This window comes from Eschscholzia californica, unplaced genomic scaffold, assembly GCF_041429995.1.
Source record: "Eschscholzia californica isolate CP2 unplaced genomic scaffold, dmEscCali1.0.p SCAF_5, whole genome shotgun sequence".
In the NCBI taxonomy this organism is placed as follows: Eukaryota; Viridiplantae; Streptophyta; class Magnoliopsida; order Ranunculales; family Papaveraceae; genus Eschscholzia; species Eschscholzia californica.
The window spans coordinates 50,155,724-50,179,520 of record NW_028238472.1 but is presented as its reverse complement, the minus strand read 5'-3'; the positions used below and the strand labels follow the sequence as shown (position 1 = coordinate 50,179,520).

Here is a 23,797-nt window from a genome sequence, read left to right as displayed (position 1 = left end):
GTCCAAGACTTGTACTTCACAAGTTATAATGGACTTGTACTTCACAAGTTATAATGCCAAACGATGTAATATTATGCTAATGGAGTCATATTGTCTGGGTCCCATCGTTATGCTCAATACTGGTCGTGCCCCAAAAACACAAATATTAAAAAAGTCAATATAGCAAATAATATAATTCTTGAAGATCAGTAAGTGGAAGAAAATTGAATAAGTGAAAGACCATTGAAGAAAAATTCAATTTACCCTTAAAACGAATTCTATCTATTGACTACTTGTTACTTTTGAAAATGAAGAGTAAACAAATTTGGGGCCAACTAGTTTCTTAAAAAAAAAAAAAATGAATTTTTTATTTGTAGAATAGTAAAACAAATATCTGAGTTTCTGAATGCATAAACCAATTAGAATTAGGTTAATGCCGAAATATGAATTCTCAAATTTCTATTTTGGCAACGTACAGCACTATAAACGCTATTGAATTTTTAAGCATTTCAGCGACTCTAATTTGTTGCCTTCCCTTCCTTCACCCTCCTTCAACAAACCCTAAAAACATTATAAAACAAAATCTAAATCTAATCAAATTCTAAAACCCTAAATGAAGATTTAGGGAAAAAAAACCCCTTTTTTGAAAATGTATAGAATAATAATGGAGGAGAAGTAGGCTCAGTGATTATGTATTAGTTTACATCAACAAGCTTAATTAGCTCTCAAAGTTTGATGGTATAATCTTTAAACATCATTGCCTCTTATTCAATTAATAATCCTATTCTAAGAAATTTAATAAAGATGATGAAGAATAAGAAAAAGAGCCTCAGAAATTTGGTATGGGGTAACATCAATGGATCTTCAAATGAAGATTTCTCAGATGGTACGGACAATTTCTTACATCATTGGCTCTCTCTCTCTCTTTAATCATCTACATATAGAGACTTAGAGAGATAAAGAAAAGATTTTTGAAGAATTGATTGAAAAAGAGGGAAGAACAAAATTAGGGTGTGGGGAACTAATTGAAACTCAAGAAAGTGAGATTGTTATATTGGTAGTAGTAGAGGGTTGATGGGTTTATATAGTGTCCGGATCTCCTCTTAGAGAGAAACCCTAATGTCATAATTACTAAATTATCCCCTTCTTGACTTATTTCGTGACTAACCAATGGAGGCCCAATGACGAGACTTGGTTTCCTTGGGGGAGTCATATAGGCACCCCGAGTTTATAGGGCCCAATGACATTTATACATTATAAAGATGTGATAAGCATGAATACGGCCGAAATTAAGTTACGAATGAAAGAGACCAAAAGTCCGACAACATATTAAAGAGGCCTAATCTCCGTTAACCAGAAAGATGTTAGAAATACGAAATGCCCTTTCCTAAAAGCAACCCATAAAACATTTGGTTGCCTAAGTGGTTAACAGTGTTGACATAAATTTCAAAAATCTTGGAGGTCCAAACTCGTATTTTAGTTAGCTTTAGGTCGTAGTTTAGTTAGGCTTAGGCCGGGTCTCGTAAGGGTTTAAAATTTGTCAGTTATCGTACTTATTACATCTTTGATGTATATTGACTTTCGTAGTAAAAACAAATGAGGATTTGATGTCCTCCGTCTAGTTTTCTCACTCTAAAGAGTTCTGATTCAATGAGCTCAAGCTCGTACTTCAGTGTATGATAATGAGTTCATGATTGTTAAATGTGTGTACTTGCCTAACACGTGATGGCCAATTCATTTGGATTGATTTTAGATTTATTTGAGTCAGATGATTCAAATTCAAATTCATATGAGAAAACACAGAATTGCCAACTAACACGTAATAAATTTTGCCGCAATATTATATAATGCATTATATTGATCAGTAACACATTAAATTTGAAAATATAAACGACATGCTTGACCATGTACTTCAAACTTTCAAGCTATACGAATATTTTTGTGGTCTAGTGAAACTCGCCTCAGAAAACAAAACCTAAACCACTTTGTCTTTCCACTGCTGCTCCTGGACCGATAGAAGAACCTCAAACTATATATTAGGATGCTCACTCTTTAACTGAATCCTCATCGGAAGAAAATAAGCAGCTTCTGCCAAAGGAACCAACATTATTATTGCCAATTTGAATAATATCTGGAACATGAATATAAGAAATATTATTAGTTTCGACAAACTACAAAGAAGAACAAATAGATCATGAATAACATACCTTTTCAATTATCTTCAATGGAACGTGATTTTCTTTTGTTTCTTTTATTCCTCCACTAGTGATCTTGGGCAAAATGTGTTGTTTTTAGCTAGTATGAACCCTAATTCAGTGATGTGTCCCTTGTGTGTATGAGAGGCACGGTCGTATCATCTTGTTTCAAATGACTGGTGATCCCAGCCGACGATGCTTGTCTTTCTCTATAGGATGCCCACGTTACCAGATACAGACCAGCAATGATAAGAAATCCACCCATGATACTGTTTGCACATTCAAATAACAACAAAGTTAGCTTTCTTCACATCAAAACCATATCTCATTCGCAGAAAGTAACGCCATTTTGGGGATAGCTTAACCATGTATACAACACATTATCAAATAACAAGTATATAACATGATCACATTTTGTATAACTATGCGTTCCTTGAGCTCGCATTTTCTACAACTATGCTTGCTTTTGATATAACCAACGTTACGAAATATTTCGACTACCACTTTTGTGCACAAGATTCCCCATACTATTTTTGGGTGGGTTCGTGAACCCTATTTTGACATTGTACCGTAATCTTTTGCTTTACCTCAATTTCTTCATAAAATCTACGAGCTCAACTAAATGAGTAGTTAACCATAAGAGTTTTAGTTAACTAGTTATATATTTTACGTTTTAAGGAGAATGTCTAAGAGCAGTTTCAACTATTAAATATGCATTATATAGAGTGTATGCTACACAGGAAATAGTTCAAACCCCAAAATGTACTGCAACTGAAAATAGCATACCGAAGTGGTATACTCCTAGCGTACGACATACTCACATGGTAGCATATCGTGTACGGGTACTGTACCACGTACAAGAAGGATTTACATTACAGGTTGCATAAACCGAAAAGTTGTTGTAAGCACTTGTAGTTTGCACAAGAGAAACTAACAGAATTTTACTGAACTACTTACCTTTATGACAACAATAGACCTAAAAGAAAATGTGGGTTGCTTTTACTGGAAATAGGCAAAGGTTAGAGTAAAACCTTCCAAGATAAATTGGGGTACCAAGGAAAACCCTCGACAGAAAAGCAGATGCGGCAGGTTGAAGTGGATTATACAGAGCCACAAGTGCAGGTCCCAAAACCTTATTGGACCATGTCAAGAGTCCATAGTTAACAGCCGATGCAATAATTCCCTAGCCAAAACAAATACAAATTCAGCAAACCTTGTATTTAACATCTAAGCTCGATTTAAGTTATCAGATGTACAAATGATATACATTTAACTTCTCAGTTATGGTATTAATGACAGAAATATCTTTCGACCAAGGAAGTCTAATTAACTTGATTTTGGGTTTGCCTTGAACTATGATATGATTTTCCTTTGGTACATGAGAAATCAGAATTGGCTAGAAACTTACGGCATATAAAACTGCAACTAGCTCAGACTGTGTTAAGCGCCAGTCCGAATTTGATTTAGCTGAAAATAATCCTGAAACAACCATCAGAAGTGAACCAAAAAAGTACGAGTATGCCGTCATTGATAGGCTAGCAGGATACTTTTTCAACAAAGGAGCCTGAAATTTTGACAGCATTAAAAACCAATCTATTAATATCAAAATATTCAGAAGCGATGCTGAAGCGTAAATAATGCACAGTATTCCAATATTACCAGACCATATTTGAATTAGCAAAGTTGAAATAAATAAGGGTATACAAGTCATAACATAATGATAAAGCAATCAAGGAAACCAAGGAAAACAGGGAACAAATTTTTCTCTGTTTGCAACCAACAAAGAAGTGATCTTATACTTGGATGATTTTACCCACAGAACCATCTTGGATTTCAAGTCAGCTCTTTTTCTCTTAGGCTCTCGTCAATTTCCATAATTGGTGTTTCCGGTCCATCATCTGATACCAAATTAGAGGCTAAGCTAGTGTTATTAAGAAACCGAAGTTAATTATGCTAATTTGTTACACTAACTACTAAGTGTTCTAGTTAATAAATATTATTTTTATGGATAACATAGTATGGTCTTTCTGCGACGAGTATTATGCAACTATTAACAGTATAAAAATCCAACGCCTCAAAATGAAAAAAACTAAGACACCATTCCAGTTGCCTATTAACACCAACAGGTCACAAGTAGGAATGCATCAGTACCTGTATGGCAAGATAAGCTGCCATGCACATACAGTTTCCAATCAAGCACAACATACCCACATGCCACTGGGTGAGCCCAAGGTCCAGTAAAGCCGAAATAAGAAAACCATCAGACTCCGATCGGGTTTCGTAACTTATCTCATTATGTGCCCTCACAAGCAGTAAGTCATTATCATCCCCAAATACAGCAGGACCCCTGTACAAAACCATCAGTATCGCTCCTGAAACACATAAGAGAGTACCAGCAACCTTGAGTTGGCCTTCTATCCTGAGCAAATTTACTTTCTCCGTACTGCATGAGTTTGTTAATTTGGAATAATAAATTAGAAGAAATGGAGAAAACAAAGAATAACGAGAAAATCACAACGGATATAAATGGTGTCAAGGTGGAATTCTAAAACATTTGATGGGCGCTGGCTAAATCAAAGACAGAGCTTAGAGGCCAATATCTCAAGTATTATTGAATAGGGTGTAGAGAATATTCTCAAAATGCTCGTTGATGTATCATCTAAGGTGGTCATACCATCGACTGTTATTGACCAGCAGGAGGTGTAGATTTTGAGTTAATACAGATGCCTGATAGAGCCATGCTCGCTACTAAAGGCAGAATAAAAAGTGGGTGTTTGAGATTCTTCCATCTAAGTGGAACTATTGAGAATTCACGACGAATATCTGGATCCTAGCGCTGCTTCATCTTGCAAGAATGCCGGGGTTGCCTGACGCAACCATTGAGTCAAGTATATTAGCAACTTCATGAGATGATATAAGAATAAATAAAGAAGCAAGAAATGACGGGATTTTCAAGGACTCTATTCCCAGCTTAAAATGGAGGTGGAAGATATATTAGGCCTTTTGTTTCATTGGAGTAGGAATATAGGATGGGCTAAGAACTTGACTTATTTTGATTTTATTTCGATTTGGGATGATATAATGAAGTAACATTTCAGCACTGTAAATCATCCTAATTCTTTCTGTGTACTGTGGATAGTCAGAAATGACATAAGATTCGATGAACTACGAAGAATGGGTTGCTCATAGCTAAAGCTAGTGTGTTCGAGTCTTTGCAGCGAGCGCCATAAAAAATGAAAAGAAACATAAACGACGCATAGGTCTGCATGTTTTGTAACTAGATACGACGCCAGTGTAGCATGAAGCTTACAAGGGTGGGTTGGGGCTTGCACTTGAAAGAATCATCTTATAATGCTGAAAATATGCATCCTAAGTGCATAGGGGAAAACTTAGTCCAAGCAGGGGACAGGGGTCAGAAACTGTATGGGGAACATTAGGGGCACAGCAGAGCAACCCTTGGTATAACTTCTAATTATAGAGTAAAAATCGCGCCAGAAGTCTAAAAAAACGGGATAACAATGAAGGCAACCAAGAGGTAATGGAAGAATCTAACTAGTAAGCTACAATTGAAGTGTTGACTAGTAGTAAACGGGTTACAGTCCCTTCCAAACTGAGACTGAAGATCCTTCGAACATATTTTAGTATTACAAGTAGGGCTGCAACCCTTTGGCGGATGATATTAGATTCTAATAGATTTGTTCATTAAGAAATATGTAATTAAGAAAGAACAAAGAAGAGAAAAATTTACCCCATTAATGCAGCTAAAAGAAATGTAAAGACAGGAATTGCAGGTTGTATAGCAGCAGCATAAGTTGGACTTGTGTAGCCAAGACCAGTTAGAAATAAAAGCTGATTGGCAAATACCCTGAATCAAGAACATTACAAAGATCAAATCAAATAGAATAAAGGAAAAAAGTAGGAATGGAGATTTTGATTTCTTACCCAGTAAAACCAAGAAAGAAGAAAGACAAGAGAAGGCGAGGAGTGATGGGGAGTCGAATCCTTCTGTCAAGGAAGAAAGCGACTGGAGCTAGAATAAGAAGGCCAAGAAGATCTCGGTAAGCGCAGAAAACCACCTGATTCACACCCACATTGAGAGCAACCTTTGTGATTACATGATAACCTCCATTGAATATTTGAACTAGAGTCATTGCTCCATGCGCTTTGCATTCTTCTCTGTTTACTCCTCTAGTCGCCATTGTTTTTGCAACTACTCTCTCCAATTCTCTCCTAGTTCCTCAAGAACATTATTCGAATTTTCCACTGTTTCGTTCACTATAGAAAAAAAAAGAAGAATCGTTCTCATTTTCTCCATTTCCCATTGTTTGATTCCCAATGGGTAAGTTCTTATAAGCAAAATTAACTGTTAACTTATTAAGTGGTGTCATAATATAATGTCAACAAATCCTAGAAGTAACTGCAAACTAACATAACAGAAAATCTTAACCCTCTACTACCCTTTGATTGAATTATAATTAACATCATCACAATTAACATAACTTTGCTCATCTTTACATAATTCATGAACATGATTGAATGAAATTGTTGTCATTGGATCAAACAGCTTGCTTATAGCAATTTACCACGTCAAAACCAAAACCTAACGAAAGAATTTAACGTCATTAGGAAGATAAAAACATAAAACAAAAGAAGGTACCTGAATTTTTTTCCTTTGGGAAGCAATTAATGATGATTTTTTTTTTTAATGTGGAAGAAGAGAGGAGGCCTTGAGACTCGTTATATAAATAGAAAAATAGTCTAAATAAATAGAGAGAGACAGAGACCGTTTGAAACAGTCAAAATAAAGGATGCTATTTCACACCGTCCGTTTGCTTGCAACAATCGGCAAAATCGATCACGCCCAAACGAATCGAATGGTTTTTGGGCCCAAATGAACAAAGTTCGGCTTCACTCCGTTGAGACACCAATCAACCAATTCCAATTTGGGGCGCCTAGTTTTGGATGACATAAGTTAAGAAGTGCACCATAAGTTGTCGAAAGCAACGCTTAGACACCAGTTGGAAGCGACATTTTATTTGGTGGTGAATTACCCTTGTTTCCATGATGGGCGACTGTGAGTGCTCCATGAGCGCCTTTTCTCCTCCCAAGAAGCCGAAGGCGATAAGAAAGCAATGAGGGGTGCATATATGAAAATTGAAAAGTGAAAATAATGGTAAATAGAAAAAGTTATTATGGTCCAAAGAAAATGATAAAGAGAAAATAATCACTTGCTAAGAACACATCCAATGATCTTCCCTTCAAGTGATTTTTCGATGGAAGTGGTGCATTAGCTGAAAAAATAAAGTTAAAGGCGGTAACCTATCAGGGCAACAGTCTGGCAAGTACATAAACCCTTTGCTTCTTCGGTACTCGTAGGGTGAGTATCGACATTCAAACATCGAAGTCAGATGCATCTTTTCGATTAATTCAAATAATTTATGTTACTCTCGACATTCAAACATTGAAGTCAGATACATCTTTCCCATTAATTCAAATAATTTCAGTTACCCTCTCAAGACTCAAAACCAAGAGGTACCTTTATAAAAAAAAAAAAACAAATCTCAATTATTCATCAGTAAGATGAGTACCCACGGTCAGTCAGACATCTAATCAGACGTATCTCGGTCCGATTTTTATAGGTGACCAATACGTGGACAACCAGTTATCTTATATGGACGACCATTTTCGGGCCCAATACGAGTCAAATTTGTTTGACTTCAATTAATAAGGGGACAACTCCACAAAACCTTAAATATTAAACGCTCTTACAAACCAATAATACGAAGAAAAAACCGCTTTCTCTCTCCATAACCGCTTTCTCTCTCCTTAACCGCATCCCACAGAATCCCAAAAAAATCAAAGCTTTCCCGGTGAAGGGTTATCCCTTCACCGGGTGAGATCTATATACTTTTTATGTTGAAGTTTATTGTTTTTTTTGTTAGATCTAACCATAGTTTTGGAGTAACAAAAGGTTGAAGAAAATATGAAAGATGATGTTGGAAGGAATACAAGGTTTATTCTCTCATGAAGGTAGTATTTGTTTTCCTGTATCTCTTCTAGGGTTACGACATAAAGAAAAGCAAAATCGACATCAAGGAGAGATGAATCGGCAACAAACTATAAAGAGAAGAATCAAGAAGAAATGTTGTATTTGATCAACAATCTTATTCCACATACTCTTCAAATCTCAAAGTTCTCCACCAATCACTGTGTTAGAGGTATAGTACTCTGAAATCCAAGAGATCATGGATTCGATTCATATGGGTGGTAGTCATAACCCATATGTAAAAAATTTGTGATTATATGGTATAAATAATGTAAAGATCTTGATCTTGTAATGGCCTTTAAGGGTCTTAGAATAGCCTTTTAGGGTTTAGTAATGGCCTTTTAGAGGTCTTTGTATGTGTAATTATGGCAGTAATAGTGCTCTCTATAATCATCATGTTGTAATTTGCATTTGTAAACACATGATGTTATCAAAGCCATGTAAGATGTTTGGATGTACTCCATCATTAATGAAATTAAAGTTTCTTTGTCAAAAAAAAAAAAAAACCTTAAATATTAATAGTTACTAATTTGTGGACCATAAACAAAAAATAAAAATAACAAAAACAATATAAAAAAGCCTAATTTCTTCTACCTAGATTATATGCCGTTCATGTTATTACATAAACCCTAGCTTAATTTCTTATTCTTTCGTAAACAACCATTGCCCATCTATCTCTCTCTCTCTAAACTACCATCAACAGTATGACTAGTTTAATAAAAAAAATATTGTGTGTGGAATGAAGAGGAGATCGTCAGGTCATGTGACTATGTGAGAGTTTATGTGGAAGCCAATTATCGAAATCACCCATTGTTTGAGAATTTGTTGTTGGCCTGCACTCTCAGTTGAGGAATTTAAATATTCATACAAAGGTGCATTGAGAATGATTGTTCCCAAAAACTAATATAACCAATGGTAGTAACGGGGTATTAGAATGATTGCTTGATTTGAATCTAATAAACCCTAGTAATGGTAGCATATCACTGGTATTGTTTCAAGGAAATGCCGCTAAACAGTAGCAATTCCGGAAAAAACCCTCCAAACAGTAGCAGTGATTGTTATTGTTCTTGAGTTAATACCAAATTTCCCAAACAGTAGCAGTAATTGTTATTACTCGTGAGTGAATAACAAACAAACACAAGCAGTGATTGTTGTTTGGTCCAAAAATATAGTTTTCTAGGTTTTTTTTTTAATTTCAAGGAGTTCTAAGATTCATGAAGAAGAACACATTTGGAAGAAAAGATATGTAGATTTTGATCCAAATATACAATGTCTACCCAAAGTTTCTGTCTCTACAAATTTGTAGGTGATGAAGAAGTAGAAAAAAGCCCAGAGTTTATAGAAAAAAAAAAGAGAAAGGACTTCAAATAAAACTTCTAATTCTTAGAGAACAAGAGTGAAAAAAATAAAAGACCGATGTCCCATTAAAAATTACTGTCCATATAAAAAGTCCATTTTTTTAATTGTCCACATAAAATAGTTGTCCATATAAGAAAACTGGTTGTCCATATATTAGCCACCTTTTTATATAGCATCCGTAAAGTAATAGTCCTACACTCCTACTAAACATAAATTTTTGCCCTAATCGATCAAATTCAAAACATTAGAGAGAGAGGAAGAAAATTTTCAAGGGCCATCATCTTCTTCTTCCATTTGTTGCCCTAATCGAACTTCAAGGTAAAATTTTCTTTTCGTTTTCATCGTCTTCTAGAGTTGTTATACTTCTTATTATCTTCACTTTTCTTTTCCCTATGTTTTTTCAGCCTACTCTTTTCTACATCATTTAGGAGAATAAAATGTCAGTTCTGATAGCTACGAGCTTGGGTGACATTGTTGTGGATCTTCATACGGACCAGTGCCCCTTAACTACCAAGAATTTCTTGAAGCTCTGCAAGTAATTCTCTTGTTTCTTCCTTCTTTTATCTTGCTGCACTAACAAACCCTAAAAAACTCAAACACCCTCTTAGAAAATAATATATGTGATTTTGTTAGAGGCTTGGAAGCAACTATTTTTGAGGTAGACTATAAGAAAATTCAGGTGTTCTTGATTGTTAATCACAGCATATATTACGTTTTTTTTTTTTCGTTATTTCGCCAATACATTATTTAGATACTTTGGTCGAATGACAATATTTTTTAGTTCTTTGTGCATCTATGTAACATGGGAATCAATCGAGTTATTGGTATCCAACACCAGTATGAGTGACAAGAGAGGAAGAGCTCGTACGCGGAGGATGTTAACCTACGTTAATGTTCTTTGTTAAGCAGTTGGGGGAGGTATTGACTTGGCAACGATCCCGATCGATCGTCGCGAGGGCTTGGGATCAGTCTATGTTATATAATAATATTAAAATATATGTATGACATATCAAATTATACACAATACCTGCGGAACTATTATTATAAACAATAATTGCAGAACTATAATAGCAGTTGTTATGCAACAAGTCTCTGCCCCTCTTCTCTTTCTCGAGATCTCTCTCTTAAGTGGGAAGTCCTTGACTCAGGGGTTTGGGATGGGATTGACTCGTCTACCCCTGATCACAATCCGATCCACGAGTTACTTGGGTGAATTGGGTTTGCAGTGCTAGCATGATATTGTGCAAGTACAAGCAAGATATATGTATAGAATGTCACATTATACCGTCTGAAGTGATTGCAAGTATTCACCTAGGGTATCGAAGTATTTGTAACGTGTATCCAACATGGCAAAAAATCCTGGAAGTATCTTATGGAGCTTCATTAATCTGGAGAGAGGAGATTGAAAAATGAGGGGGAGAAAGAGAGATACAGGATTAATTAAGAGGAAATACAATAAAAAGGAAGAATTTTTTTGGGAAGAAGCCTAGCAGACAAGTGACAGAACCGTCTTTTTGGTGAATCAAAAGCTCTATTTGATATAATATGGGGCCAAAGGTCTACTAGTCATAAATATGGGCCCTTTCAGGAATTTGTCAATATCTTATCAGTATTTTGAACTTTGGAGCAACCCCAAGTTCTGCCATGTTTTCTTTTGAAACCGACTAGCTCACCAAAATTTAGTTGTAGCATTTGCTTGAGAATGCAAGTGCATCTAGATGCTTTCAAGTGAATAAAACCTGCAAACAATATCAATATCTATGTAAGTCCTTAGCATTTCTTACACGTATTTTCAGCTGTAAGATATCGAGGATTCGAGATGTGCAATGTAATCTATGCATGCTTATTGATTAACTCAGTGTCCTCTCTCTTATATTTCTTGTTGTTGAATTGCAGGATCAAGTACTTCAATGGCTGTCTTTTTCACACGGTTCAAAAGGATTTTACTGCACAAACTGGTGACCCTTCAGGAAAGGGAACAGGGGGTGATTCAATCTACAAGTGAGAAACCTCACAATCTCACATGCTGTTTATCGATATAAGCTACATTTGCAATGCAACAAATTTTTTTTCAAAATAATTCTAATCATGCTACTTATCAGTTTCTTTAATTCACCGCTCAATGAAGAGTTTAAGTTATTCATCTATTTTGCTTTGTTACTCTACTTGAACTGCATTCTCAGACAGTTACATATCATTTGCTGGGCGTTGATGTCTCTTTATGGAGCACAAATAAAGGATATTTTGGATTTTCACATGTCCTTGGGTCATGATTTGATGTAGGACAGAAATGGGAAACTGGAATTAAGGAAGAAACTAACTTGATTATATTATAGATATAAGAAATAACGCACTAGTATCACACCAGTACAAACTAGGAATCACTCCTAGAGCCCTTAGGCATCACACCTTTGGGGTATTTGCATCACACAAACACATAAAGCTTAACTAGCTGCTGGAATACTCTTTGTCTGTCCTCCAAACAGCAGAATTACATGCCTTATATAGGCCTAAAACCCACCTTTGCTATCTTTACTTGTAGACTATTGAACTTCTAAACTCCTATAGCACTAAAAAACATTATAAAGGACATTTAAGACATTAAAGAGACACTATAAGACATTAAAGAGACACTAAATGACATTAAAGACACTTAACCATCCTAATACTTAGAAACTAGTAGAATCTCCACAAAGACATGTGGATCAGGCCCGCATTATTCAAGGTTCTAAGTGGGCCATTCATGCAAGACACGCCAAATCAGAATTTGGGTCTGGCAATCCTTCTTTTGACGTCTCTCATATGCCTTAAACAGTTGCTGCCATTCATCTCTATCATGATTTTTCTCTTAATGTGCTTTTTTTTAACATGGGAAAGAATTATAGTGATGACTATCTTTCCAGTAAGCTAGCATGACAAGTTTCATGAGCTCTTGCATGAGTAACTTCGTACATTTTGAGTTTTTCAGTTGACGGAAACACACATACACACGCATGATAGTCCACATACTGGTAAAAGCACGATCTACTTTTAACTTATACTTGCTTTCAGATTTCTATATGGTGAACAGGCTCGCTTTTTTGGTGACGAGATCCATCAAAATTTAAAGCACTCCAAAATAGGTACTGTTGCTATGGCTAGTGCCGGGGAGAATCTTAATGCGTCTCAGGTCAGTAGGCAACTTGGAACAAATATTACGTTCATTCCATAGAGCCATAGAGGTTCTGAAATCTTTAGTTGGCATTACTACCATAGCAAAGTAGCAGTTAGGCTTTGATTAGTTTAGCAACCATCTAGTTGATATCATGTATATATCTTCGGTATTTCTTTACTTGACTTCGGTTTCTTCCTCTGTTAATAAAAATAACTTGGTGATTATTATATGTATACTTAAATATATGGTAACTCTATGAAAAAAGATACGGATGCAGTTCATCATAAACTCAACTAATAAACTAAAGCTAGATATGTCTTAAATGGGACATTTAAATCTCATATAAACAACATAAATAAGTAAAGGCAATAGTTCCACGATGCACATTTCAATCAGCAAAACAAAATGATTTCAAATGTTTGTGCTCTATAAATCTCATTAATGTAATTACTTTTATACCCTTGGTGAAATTAAATTAAAATGAAAGGGAACCATGCCGCTGGTTATTAATGTGACTCTTGATATTGGAAGCTTCGGACCATTCGTCACTATGTCTAGGCCTTCTGACTCTTCTTCTCTCTGCATTTCCCTACATTACATAGATAATAAGACTTAATGGGAAGTCAGACAAGAATCAGAATATATTTTTTCATGAACTGATAAATGAATAAGGCCTAAGAGATGGGTCACGCAAACAGAGGTTAAGTAATGTGTAAGACATTTAAGATTACATATTGTAGGACTGTAGGAGGCAATCTGAGAATTAAAAGAAGAGAGAGAGAGATGCTTCTGTATTTTACTTTGTAAGACCTGAAAAAGAAGTGAATCAAGCTGTCCTGCAAAGAGAAGAGAATAAAAAGTCTTTCAGAAATTGGAAGAGAAGATTTGAAATGGACGAGTAGAAAGGGGGCGGAGAAATGCAGTTGCCGCTTTTGGGATGAGTTTTGAAATGGGTTGCCTTGTTAAATGTTAAACAGAAGAGAGAGATGAGTTGGAAATGGGTTGCCTTGTTAAATTTGAAACAGAAGAGAGAGAGAGAAGTTTTCAAATGGAAGAGAAAAAGGATTCGAGACATTGCCCAAAATTTGCCGGGAGCTTTTGTGTGCCTTAATTGATAGATTCCCTTCCGTCAGTACCTTGTCTAATAAGACCTCAGCCACTGGGATTGATATAGAATTAGAGAAGATTTGAAATGGAAGAGAAAAAGGATTCGAAACATTGCCCAAAATTTGGGAGGGAGCTTTTGTGTGCCTTCATTGAGAGATCCCCTTCCGTCCGATGTACCTTGTCTAATAAGATCTCAGCCATTGGGAGGAGGCTGACGAGGACAAATGTCACATCAAGGCGTCAACCCTCCTCCCCCGATATAGATATTGAGAAATGGGTGTATGATATATATAATATATATATATATTATATTGTATACACACATACAATTGTATAGTTAGTTGAAACTCGTCTGACTTTTTTGGAACGGATTGGTAGGGGTCAGGTATTAACTCCACGCTGCCAACTGCTCAAACTTGAAGTAGATTTAAGTACTAGGAATAAATTTACATAGCTTAAAAGCAACAAGGTTATGAAAGATAATCGGTAGATGAGCTAACTCTATCTTATTGTATATTCAGAGTTGCTGAAAAGTGAAAATATAAGCGAATGTAGTGTTTTAACGGCACTCTATGGCCCTAGAGAATTTCCCGAGTACAACAACATCTGTAATTGGGCTTTATCGTGAGTTCGCTCATAGTATTCGATCCTAATTAAATGTATTCCACCTTGTGGCTCTCAGCTATCTAAGAAGCTTGATGGTTGTCATCATTGTGTTATCTTTTGAAAGCTCATGAAGTTCTTTTTCCTTCCTTGCATATTAACAACATATTATTATCTTCTCCAGTTCTATTTCACGTTGCGCGATGAACTCGATTATCTTGATGGGAAACACACTGTAAGGCTTTTTATAGTCTCCTTCTCTGTTTGTATTTTGAACTTCTTTTTGGTGTAGCAGATTAGGGGGAAACTGATCTTTATCATTGCTGTAGGTGTTTGGGGAGGTTGCTGAGGGTTTGGAGACATTAACTAGGATAAATGAGTCTTATGTGGACGAGAATGGAAGGCCATACAAGAATGTCCGGTCAATTCTCTATTCTCTGCCTCCTTAGTAAACTTCATGTACAAATCATGTTGTAGTTTTCACCATTAATCAGGAAGATTTTGCTTGCTTATCGGTTTCTTCTATTATTATGTAACAGAATCAAACACACCTACATACTCGAAGATCCCTTTGACGATCCCCCCCAACTTGCGGAGTTAATTCCAGATGCTTCTCCAGAAGGAAAGCCAGTGGCTGAGGTAAATACTTAAGTGATGGATCGTATTTAAACATTTTGGATCACCTTTTAAGCATCAAAGTGATTCAGTTGGTTTATACAACACACAAAACATTAATCAAGCATGTAACTATCTGTTTAAAACAAAATTGAAGCCCAGATGGTCATTTTCACTGCCAGCCACTTTTTCTGCATTATGGACAGTTCATATACCTCTGATTAAGGTGGTATGTAAAACTTACAATAAGAGAAAGTATATACAACCAACATAAAACTGAATCTGTGGAGCTAATGGGGTAAGTTGGACCAGAAAAGCAGCTTCACTGAAGGCTTATGGCGTAACTTACCTAAAAGTTTCTTGAGATCAATTAATTATTTTGAAGTTCGTTATGCATCTTTAGTTATGTAACGTGGCCACACTCGTGGGAGTCGGTAGCTAATGCATATGGTGTTGTTGGTCACAAGACTCACAACACAATGAAGTACCGCTACAGCGATGCAACCATTTTCTTTCTTACATACATTTTCTTGACATAGGCATTACCGCATTAGTTCCTTTATCTTTATTTAAAAATTTATAGTTTCTTTCGGAATAAATAGTTTTAGAATACAGACAAATATAATTAACCAAGAGTGGTATTTTTTGTGCAAGTACTTGCAAAAGGTGTATCAGTCTGTATATTTTTTCTTAGATACTGAATGGTAAAATCTTTAGTGCTCTTTAAATTTATTCTCAGTATTTATGACCGTTGCTGATATTTCTAGTTTTTGAATCATGCTGACAGATTGATGATGAGGTGAGACTTGAAGATGATTGGGTACCTATGGATGAGCAGTTGGGGCCAGGGGAGCTGGAGGAGGTGATTCGGGCAAAGGATGCTCATTCTAGTGCAGTGGTTCTCGAGAGTGTACGTATAAAATATTGAGGGGCACTGTTCCGCCTTGTACATTTTATTTTAAATAATATTAATCAACTTTCCATTTTTTATGTATTTATCTGATTTTTTTTTCTGAAGAAGTTTACATGTACCCTTGCAGATTGGCGATATTCCGGACGCTGAGGTGAAACCTCCAGAGAATGTGTTATTTGTTTGTAAACTTAATCCTGTAACACAAGTGAGTTCTCGTTATTATTTTTATCCGTTCATGAAATGTTTTCTTCCTTTGTTTATTACAAATAAAAGTTTCATTCCTTAATTAGGGTATCTGGTAACAATGGATTTACCTCGGGGCATGAGAATTGACTCTACATTTGAGGTTTCAGATTATTTGCTTATCATGATGGAGCAGTTGAAACACACTCTAGGACGAGTTCCATAAGCATGAGGACCCATGCAAGTGATAATCAGAGGAAAACAAACTAGTTGTTAAACCATTCAAATATTCAAAAGTCGAAAGTTGTAGCACATGTTTTTGGTTCATTAATTTATTGTTTTGTGATTTCCCATGTAGGAAACTTAAGGGTTTTATGTCTTTTAGGATGACTGGATTGAATTGCAGTACTAGTTTCTAAAGCATAGGTTTGTGGGGGTGGTTCCTAGAGTTATGATAAATGGAATAGATGTAGAAGGTTCAGAATTTTGGAAAAATGAATCTTCGAGTTCTCTAGACCTGATATTTTTTCTTTTAATTGTTCCTTTCCCTTGGGTAGTCTGACTGACCTCGTAAGCTTCCTATGATGGTTGAGCTGACGAAAAGGAGAACGAGTAGGACTAGCATGATTTGCCTTTATGCCGAGAATCTGGAGATGGTCAATCATCTCCTAGACCATTGCCAAATAGCTAGAAAGGTGCGGGGCTTCTTAATCTCCTTTATATGCAATATGTGGCAAATAAACTAGAAGACTGTATTGCACCATCGGGAGGGTTTGGAGATGCCATAAAGATAGGGAAGCAAACTTGCGAAGTAATGGAGATGGAAGGAAATGATTCAAAGAACAAAAGGGCATCTAGAGACTACATTTTTGAAGTAGTAAAAGTTGTTGTTTCACTTGAGTAGGGGCCGGAGATGGGCCAGTGGTTAACATCTGCCGATTTTGTTCTGAGAAGGGAAAAAATGGTCCTCACATTGTAATTTTGACTTTTATTGAGGGGGCTAGTCGTCAACTGGCATTTCAGGTAGTTGGCTTTCCTTGATTTGGCAACTGACTCCGTCTCTGTATAATTTTTCTTCTCCTTAATGTATCCATTAAAATATTTCTAAAAAAGGTTGTTTCCCTAGATTTTGCATTAAGAGAGAACAATCTTTGCTCCAAGAATGTCCATTTCCTTTCGCATTAGTGTGAATTGTCAATTCTTTGGGTTATGCTTCGCTTTTCATGTTCAGCGTTAAACCAGAAGCACCATTTTTGGGATAAACAGAAATTTTGAGTCATTTGTTAAACTAGTTTGGTACATTTGGATTATTATTTATTATAATGTGTTTGAATATTTTTGTCTTCCGAATGCAGGACGAGGATTTAAATACAATATTTTCACGCTTTGGAACTGTAGTATCGTGAGTGTTTAGAAGTTAAAGATGTTTACGTTCAATATTACTTCAAATATTATTTTTTCTTCTTTTAACATCATGAATTTACAATGCAGGGCTGACGTGATTCGTGATTTTAAGACAGGAGACAGCTTGTGTTATGCTTTCATAGGTGAGTTGACACTAATTTTGTCACTGTCCTACATCACAGATGCAGTTTGATTATAAGCTTAACTAATTTCTTTTTCTTGATGGTTCCAGAGTATGAAACTAAAGAGGCATGTGAAGAAGCATATTTTAAGGTACATTAAAGAATTTGTGTTATAGGCCTTGTTTGTTTTTCTTAATTAGAGCAATGCTGTAGTATATATTTGTCTTGATAAGTGTCGTCCATTGCTCCAATAGTTACTTCAAAGTTCAAATATGGTAGAAGTCCGAGTATATAACCTAGATTGAGGGGAGTTAAGCTTGTTACAATTTTAGGAGCAAGGGGTTTGGCTTCTGTAGTTGTGGGAAATAAGAATGTAGAGGAAATTTTTTCTCTCCTTATTTTCATTTTATATCAGAAGTTATGCAAAACTTCAACTCCTTCCGTGATGATGCAAAGTGATATTTGGGCAGATCTTCTACTTATATGAATTTATTTGTCAGTTGTATTTTAGGCTTTTAGTGACTCTGAATTTGTATCGGTATATGCTAATCCTGTGATAAGTTTTAGAGCGGATCCTTTCTTGTGAAAAGGTTCTAGTGGGTATTCTGTTGTTAGAGGGTATTTTAGGCGATCATAACTTGGGAGTTTCGTTGATACTTCCAGTAGCAAGTTTTACGAGTTGTCTGAAGTCCTTTTGTCCTTTTTATGAAGTTGTTTATTAGGAGTTCCTAGTACAGTGTACAGATTCACTTTATAACTTCAATTAAGTGTTTGTTTAATGAACTTGAGAGTAGGAAGTTTTGTGGAATTTTGTATACATAATGAAGTAAAGCTCCGGTGGATCTTTACTTCAGCTGAACTCCAATAATTATCTTTGTGAATCCTGGTTGTCCAAACGTTTCTTTGTACCACATGTTTCGTCAATTTAGTTACCAGTGAGAATCTTAATCCTTATGAGTTCCTAGTCTAGCTCCGAGTTTCACGTCTTCACAATTTTTTTTCTTTCTATGTGTAATGTGTTACCAGATGGACAATACTTTGATTGATGATCGAAGGATTCATGTGGATTTCAGTCAAAGTGTTTCGAAATTGTGGAACCAATACAGGCGCAAAGAACATCAAACTGGTAAAGGTATCCCATAAATCTGACCTTTCATCTCTTTTGCAGTACCAAGACGTGCTCATCAAGGCTCTTCATTGTGCTTAGCTGCTGACATCCTTAATGTTTCATGTGTATTTTAGCTGTCCATGAACTCATTGGATTGATTAATTTGTGACTCTTTTGTGGTACAGGTGGTGGCTGTTTCAAATGTGGTGCTCCAGATCACATTGCCAAGGACTGCTCCGGGGCTCCAAAAAAGGAACCTCAAAAATATGTCCTAAGGGATGGGGACTCTCAGCGTGGGGGAAATAACAAGTTCGTATTTGTTTATCATATTCCCTATGCAAGTGAAGTTAATTATACATAACTATAAACTGCCAAAATGTTGTTGGTTACTTGGTTTTTCTTGAATTGCCCTGAACTGTTTCAAAATTGACTACAATTGGTCTAAACTGTTGATAATGACTCTGTTGTAGGTATGAGATGGTGTTTGATGGCGACACTACTCCAGATGGCGAGAGGAGAAAGAGAGAATCTGAACCTGAAAAGGACTCGAAGAAACCTAGGATGGACAGACGGAGTGAAGATGATTATGGGAGGTTGCGGAAAGACCATGACAAGAGAACTGATAAAAGTAGTAGGGACTATGATAGAAATAGAGCGGATGAGAGCTACCGTGGAGGAGCTAGACACAGTGGAAGCAGAAGGTACAATACCGCTGATAGAGTAGGGAATCACAGAACCCATGATGGACATGGGGAAAGGAGGAACGACAAAGGGGATCACAGAAACAGTGGGAGTGAGCGGGGTAGGACAAGCAACCACGAGTATAGAAGAAGTCATGGTGAAGGGATGGCGAGGAGAAGTGAGAAAGACGATAGACACAGAGATAGCAGTGAAGGAAGCAAGAGGAGTGAAAAAGATATACAGAAGCATGATACTGAAGGCAGGAGGAGGGAGCGTGAGTATGGGAAAAGAGAAAGCGAGGGAGGCAGGAGGGACAGAGATTCCAGCAGATAAACACTGAACATGTTGGAATTTTCTTTCTTATCTCAGATGGTGGTAGGTTTTCTAATGGTGAGCTGGTAGGTTTGCCGTTGAATGCGCTATTTAAACTGTTCCATCGGAGTCGCTATCTAATCATGTCCGCTGGAGCTTTCAAAACAAACAAACTTCACCACCACCACCACAACAACCACCCCCATTATCAAGTGGCTGCTATGCCGCTGATCTCACGGTGTCTCTATCTTTTTTGAAGAGCTGAACAACCAAGGATTACTGAAATGTGATTGTTGACGAAGAGTGATATTCTTAATTCTGGTTTCAATGACTCTGATGATGAACCTACTGATGAAGTTTCTAATATGATTGTTGCTTCACTGTTTTAATATATTGTCATTCGGGACGATATGTTATGTTTTTATTGAGCTTTTTTGCTATTTTACAAGTAATTATTTTTTACAGTTACTTATGCAAGGGATCCTAAGGCACTGGGACCCCAAATTCTTAGCTATAGCCCCAATAGTGACATACAAAGTGCTGAGTTTCTATCACTGTTTCCAACTTAGTTCAACAAAAAAAAAAAATCACTGTTTTCAACCATGGTATTATATCTTTTTCTGGAAGAGAAAGAACCCTCTATTGGAGAGAAACAGATGAGACTAGTATGGAAAAAATCTTGATTCCAAACTAACTTTGATCTATGATGGGGAGTTAGAGCAAGAAATAACCTTGATCAAATACCGCTACTAGAAATACTCTCGAAGACCCTACACTCGGACAGGTTAGTCATACACTCGGACAGGTTAGTCCGAAGATTTCGGACTGGTGAGTAAGAGATCTTTAAAAGAAGTTGCGATGATCCGTGCCCCAACGATTGATGTTTTGGGACCTTAGTTAATAACCTCTCCCACTTGACATCAACAATTGTTGTTGTCGGGTTCCAGACCTCTTTGTTGTCGGGCTTTAGGTCTATTGTCGGGTTTAGGCCTCTTTGATCTTTGGTCTGACTGCGGTTATCGTGTTTATCACATCTTGATGATGTATCAATGCCTTGTAACGACTAACGTTGATAGTAGTCGATCTCTCACGAAAAGAAAACAAAAAAAAGAAGTTATTGTTCGGGTGCTCTTAGCCATTGCCTAATAAGAAAATGACGCTATGCCCGACACGGAACCTGATCGAAACCCAGACGGATGACGTGTCGGGCCGTGATCTAGAGAGAAAGTGAACTTTTTTTCTCTCTCTAAATCATGGCCCGACACATCATCCGGCCGGATCTGGCCGGGTTCCGTGTCACGCATAGTATCACGGTTGTTTTTTTTTTTTTTAATACTATATTACTATGTCTAAATTTCCACATGAGTGCCGTATTGAGGAGGGGGTAACGTGGCATTAACCTTCCACACGTGTCAAGTCAGTTCAAGCACTTCGTCTTCTTCCTTCAAACTTGAAAGGGCTCTCTCTTTTCTTTGGAACCAGACTCGAAAAATTGTTATTTCTTTTTAGGGTAATTTCATTTCAGGTAATCTTCTTGTTTACCCTTTACTTCATTTCTCCTCCCCTCCTTGTTATTTCTCTTATGCTTGTTCTCTTGTCAATTCATTACTGATCTTAGTCTGTTTTTTGGGTTTCATTTTCATTTAAGCTAGGGTTTAATATTGCAGTTCTAGGGTTTTACCTAGTATTTCTTTTGTCTTAACTCCATTTATATGTATGACATCATCACTGCATCTTATTCTTCTCTGGGATTTAATTTGGACCTTGTTTTGAGCTTTTAGTCTGATTATTATATATATTATTTAAGACTACTAATCTAGGTTTAAATTGAGCTTATTCTGAGCTTTTAAGAAGACCCAATTTGGGTTTTATTCTAGGGTTGTTTTGGCATCTCAATATCTTGTTCCAGGTTATCTCAGTTGTGAATATAAGGTCTATGAATTGGTAAAGTCTGGATTTTAGAATTCTACCATTGATTCGTCCTTTCACCCTATCTGAAATCTCAATGCCACGATATCTTTGGGGTTCGGTGTCCTTGTCTTTTGCGTAGCATATGTCTGACTGTCCTGGACTTGCCATGTTATTGCCATGCGGCACCTTGAGAGTACCCTTCATTGTTGCCATGGCTGTCCAATGTCCTGGCTTGGGTTTTCAATGCATGTCTCCTTTATTATCCAATCTCTTGGCTCGGGAGTTCAATGCTTCGTTGCCATGGCCATATTATTTTTTTGCTTTGGGCGTCCCATGCATTCTTGGCGCGGGTGTCCCTTGCTTTGTTGGCAAGGCTGTCCCATGCCTTGTTTCCAAGGCTGTTAAGTGTCTTGGCTTGGGCGTCCCATGCATTGTTTTCAAGACTGTCCCATGTCTTGGCTTGGGCGTCCCACATATTGTTTCCCAGGCTGTCCCATGTCTTGGTTTGGTCATCCCATGCATTGTTGCCGTGGCTGTCCGATGTCTTAGCTTGGGCCTCCCGTGCATTTTTCCCATGGCTGTCCAATGTATCGCCTTTGGTGTCGCATGTCTTGGCTTGGACTTCCCATGCATTATCATGGCTGTCTGATGTCTTGACTTGGGTGTCCCATGCCTTTCTTTGGGCGGCCAATTTAGTGCCCAGTGCATTGTTGCCATGGCTGTCACATGTTTTGGTTTGGGCACCCATATCTTTCCGTGGCTGTCCATGCTTGCCACGGCCGTGGCCTGTCTTCGAGCCCCAACTTTGGGAATATGTAATACAACACAATGTTGGAAAATGAGAATAAGTTAAAGCATATATTATTGAACGACCAGCAAGATCAGTTGAATGTTAATATCAAAAAATAATGAGTGTAAAACCAAGAAAAGCTGAAGAATTGAAGTGTGAACTGTAAAGTAATCAGGCAAAATCTCCAATTTGAAATCCACCTAGTTCAAGATTTTAAAAAGGTCAAGTGCACCTTGAGACTAAACACACGATTACTGCAAGTCGTACTTATTAAAGGAGTAGGCAAGGCTTACAAGTTTTACGTATGAGGCGAACCCGTGAAGACATACTCATACAGTCGGATAAGTCTAAAAGCAAAATTTTGATTTGGGTCCGGCAGTTTAGAACTTAGTAACATGTTATACTTCAAATAGATTGAAGGAAATAGAAAAGAAGTATGTTTAGGTGTTATAGTTGTTATTTGTGTAACGAGAAGGCAATCCTAAATGATTGCTAGTGATGTTGAGGACGATAGCGGTATCTATGGTTAATAATTTTCTAAGTTGGAACAAAGACGACATTAATCTCTTAGAATCTGTTGATTCAACTTTTCAGTGTGGGTTTGTTCAGGGTTGTGCTTTAAAGGTTGACTTGCCCACATTGAGATACTCAAGGTTTTCCCAATTGCAGGTGATAGGAACGACAAAGCGATGAGTGGAATAGCTGATGATTCGGGTAACAATTTAAAGAACTCGAAAGGTCTTCCAAGTGAATATTTGAATGATGGCTCTGGGAAATCAGAAGAAACTAAAAAGGTTGGCAGCGGTGGAAAGGGTGTGAGAGAAGCTGCTGATATGGAAGAAACTCAAGGAGAAGTAAACATGGAGGCATCAATAACATCAGATGATGTTATTAGAGCTGGAGGATTAGGAGCCAGGGACGATATTAGTAGTTTTCTTCCCGTAGCGATTGATTCAACCGACTTTGAAGCTTCTCTTCGTGATGCTCGGGAATATGAAGAGCCCCAAGGACAAGTCCGTAGGCCAGGTCTTGGCTGGCCAGAGGTTAACACCAAGTCAGAATAATGTTTTTCGCCTTTCGCTCGTTTCTGCAGAAGTTTTTAGGGTAACTAGCTAACTGCTTAAAGAACAAAACTAAGTATGATTTGTAGTTAGTGTTAATAGTTTATTTGTAGTTGTCTGTTTGGGTTGCTTGTACTGATTTCGTATGTGCTTCTTGTACTTGTCACTCTTTGTTAGTTTAATAGCAACTTGGAAGGGTAAGTTATGACAAACCCTAATTTAGAATTCTTATTTATTTCCAGTGAGAATCATGA

General features: G+C 36.9%; 3 protein-coding genes and 2 non-coding genes across 6 annotated transcripts; 2 read left to right on the top strand and 3 right to left on the bottom strand.

Annotated features, from left to right (window-relative positions):
- Positions 1-656: 656 nt before the first annotated feature.
- On the bottom strand, positions 657-742 carry LOC147540205 (small nucleolar RNA snoR116). The gene has a single exon (XR_015226846.1). It is a non-coding gene; the product is annotated as a small nucleolar RNA snoR116 (small nucleolar RNA).
- Positions 743-803: 61 nt separating this feature from the next.
- Positions 804-893, bottom strand: LOC147540204 (small nucleolar RNA snoR117). The gene has a single exon (XR_015226847.1). It is a non-coding gene; the product is annotated as a small nucleolar RNA snoR117 (small nucleolar RNA).
- A 913-nt stretch (positions 894-1,806) lies between these two features.
- On the bottom strand, positions 1,807-7,287 carry LOC147540203 (WAT1-related protein At4g19185-like). 2 transcript variants are annotated; one of them, XM_086643272.1, is made up of 8 exons: positions 6,832-7,287; positions 6,117-6,449; positions 5,923-6,039; positions 4,326-4,617; positions 3,583-3,738; positions 3,206-3,357; positions 2,187-2,443; positions 1,807-2,067 (listed from the first exon to the last, which is right to left on the bottom strand). In XM_086643272.1, exons 2-7 carry the CDS (start codon positions 6,371-6,373, stop codon positions 2,287-2,289), a joined length of 1,131 nt encoding a protein of 376 aa, XP_086499398.1. In that variant the 5' UTR covers positions 6,374-6,449; positions 6,832-7,287; the 3' UTR covers positions 1,807-2,067; positions 2,187-2,286. The 2 variants fall into 2 exon arrangements, with proteins under 2 accessions (XP_086499398.1, XP_086499400.1); XM_086643274.1 differs by having other exon boundaries at positions 1,807-2,110; positions 6,832-6,913.
- A 64-nt stretch (positions 7,288-7,351) lies between these two features.
- CYP59 (cyclophilin 59) lies at positions 7,352-20,190 on the top strand. The gene is made up of 16 exons (XM_086643271.1): positions 7,352-7,813; positions 9,753-9,897; positions 9,984-10,114; positions 11,476-11,580; positions 12,631-12,748; positions 14,628-14,678; positions 14,773-14,864; positions 14,983-15,082; positions 15,846-15,968; positions 16,099-16,176; positions 17,510-17,556; positions 17,646-17,701; positions 17,791-17,831; positions 18,707-18,812; positions 18,974-19,097; positions 19,259-20,190. Exons 3-16 carry the CDS (start codon positions 10,017-10,019, stop codon positions 19,800-19,802), a joined length of 1,683 nt encoding a protein of 560 aa, XP_086499397.1. The 5' UTR covers positions 7,352-7,813; positions 9,753-9,897; positions 9,984-10,016; the 3' UTR covers positions 19,803-20,190.
- A 1,071-nt stretch (positions 20,191-21,261) lies between these two features.
- Positions 21,262-23,755, top strand: LOC147540201 (uncharacterized). The gene is made up of 2 exons (XM_086643275.1): positions 21,262-21,306; positions 23,136-23,755. Exon 2 carries the CDS (start codon positions 23,172-23,174, stop codon positions 23,544-23,546), a length of 375 nt encoding a protein of 124 aa, XP_086499401.1. The 5' UTR covers positions 21,262-21,306; positions 23,136-23,171; the 3' UTR covers positions 23,547-23,755.
- Positions 23,756-23,797: the final 42 nt, after the last annotated feature.

Bases quoted from the DNA above. Each gene is read 5' to 3' on its own strand.
- LOC147540201 (XM_086643275.1), top strand. From the start codon at position 23,172: ATGAGTGGAATAGCTGATGATTCGGGTAACAATTTAAAGAACTCGAAA.
- CYP59 (XM_086643271.1), top strand. From the start codon at position 10,017: ATGTCAGTTCTGATAGCTACGAGCTTGGGTGACATTGTTGTGGATCTT. The intron at 11,581-12,630 runs GTGAGAAACCTC...ACTTGCTTTCAG, and splicing joins GGGGGTGATTCAATCTACAA to ATTTCTATATGGTGAACAGG. The intron at 16,177-17,509 runs GTGAGTTCTCGT...TTCCGAATGCAG, and splicing joins AACTTAATCCTGTAACACAA to GACGAGGATTTAAATACAAT.
- LOC147540203 (XM_086643272.1), bottom strand. From the start codon at position 6,373: ATGGCGACTAGAGGAGTAAACAGAGAAGAATGCAAAGCGCATGGAGCA. The intron at 4,618-5,922 runs GTAAATTTTTCT...AAACTCATGCAG, and splicing joins CTTTTAGCTGCATTAATGGG to TACGGAGAAAGTAAATTTGC. The intron at 3,358-3,582 runs GTAAGTTTCTAG...TGTTTTGGCTAG, and splicing joins TAGTTGCAGTTTTATATGCC to GGAATTATTGCATCGGCTGT.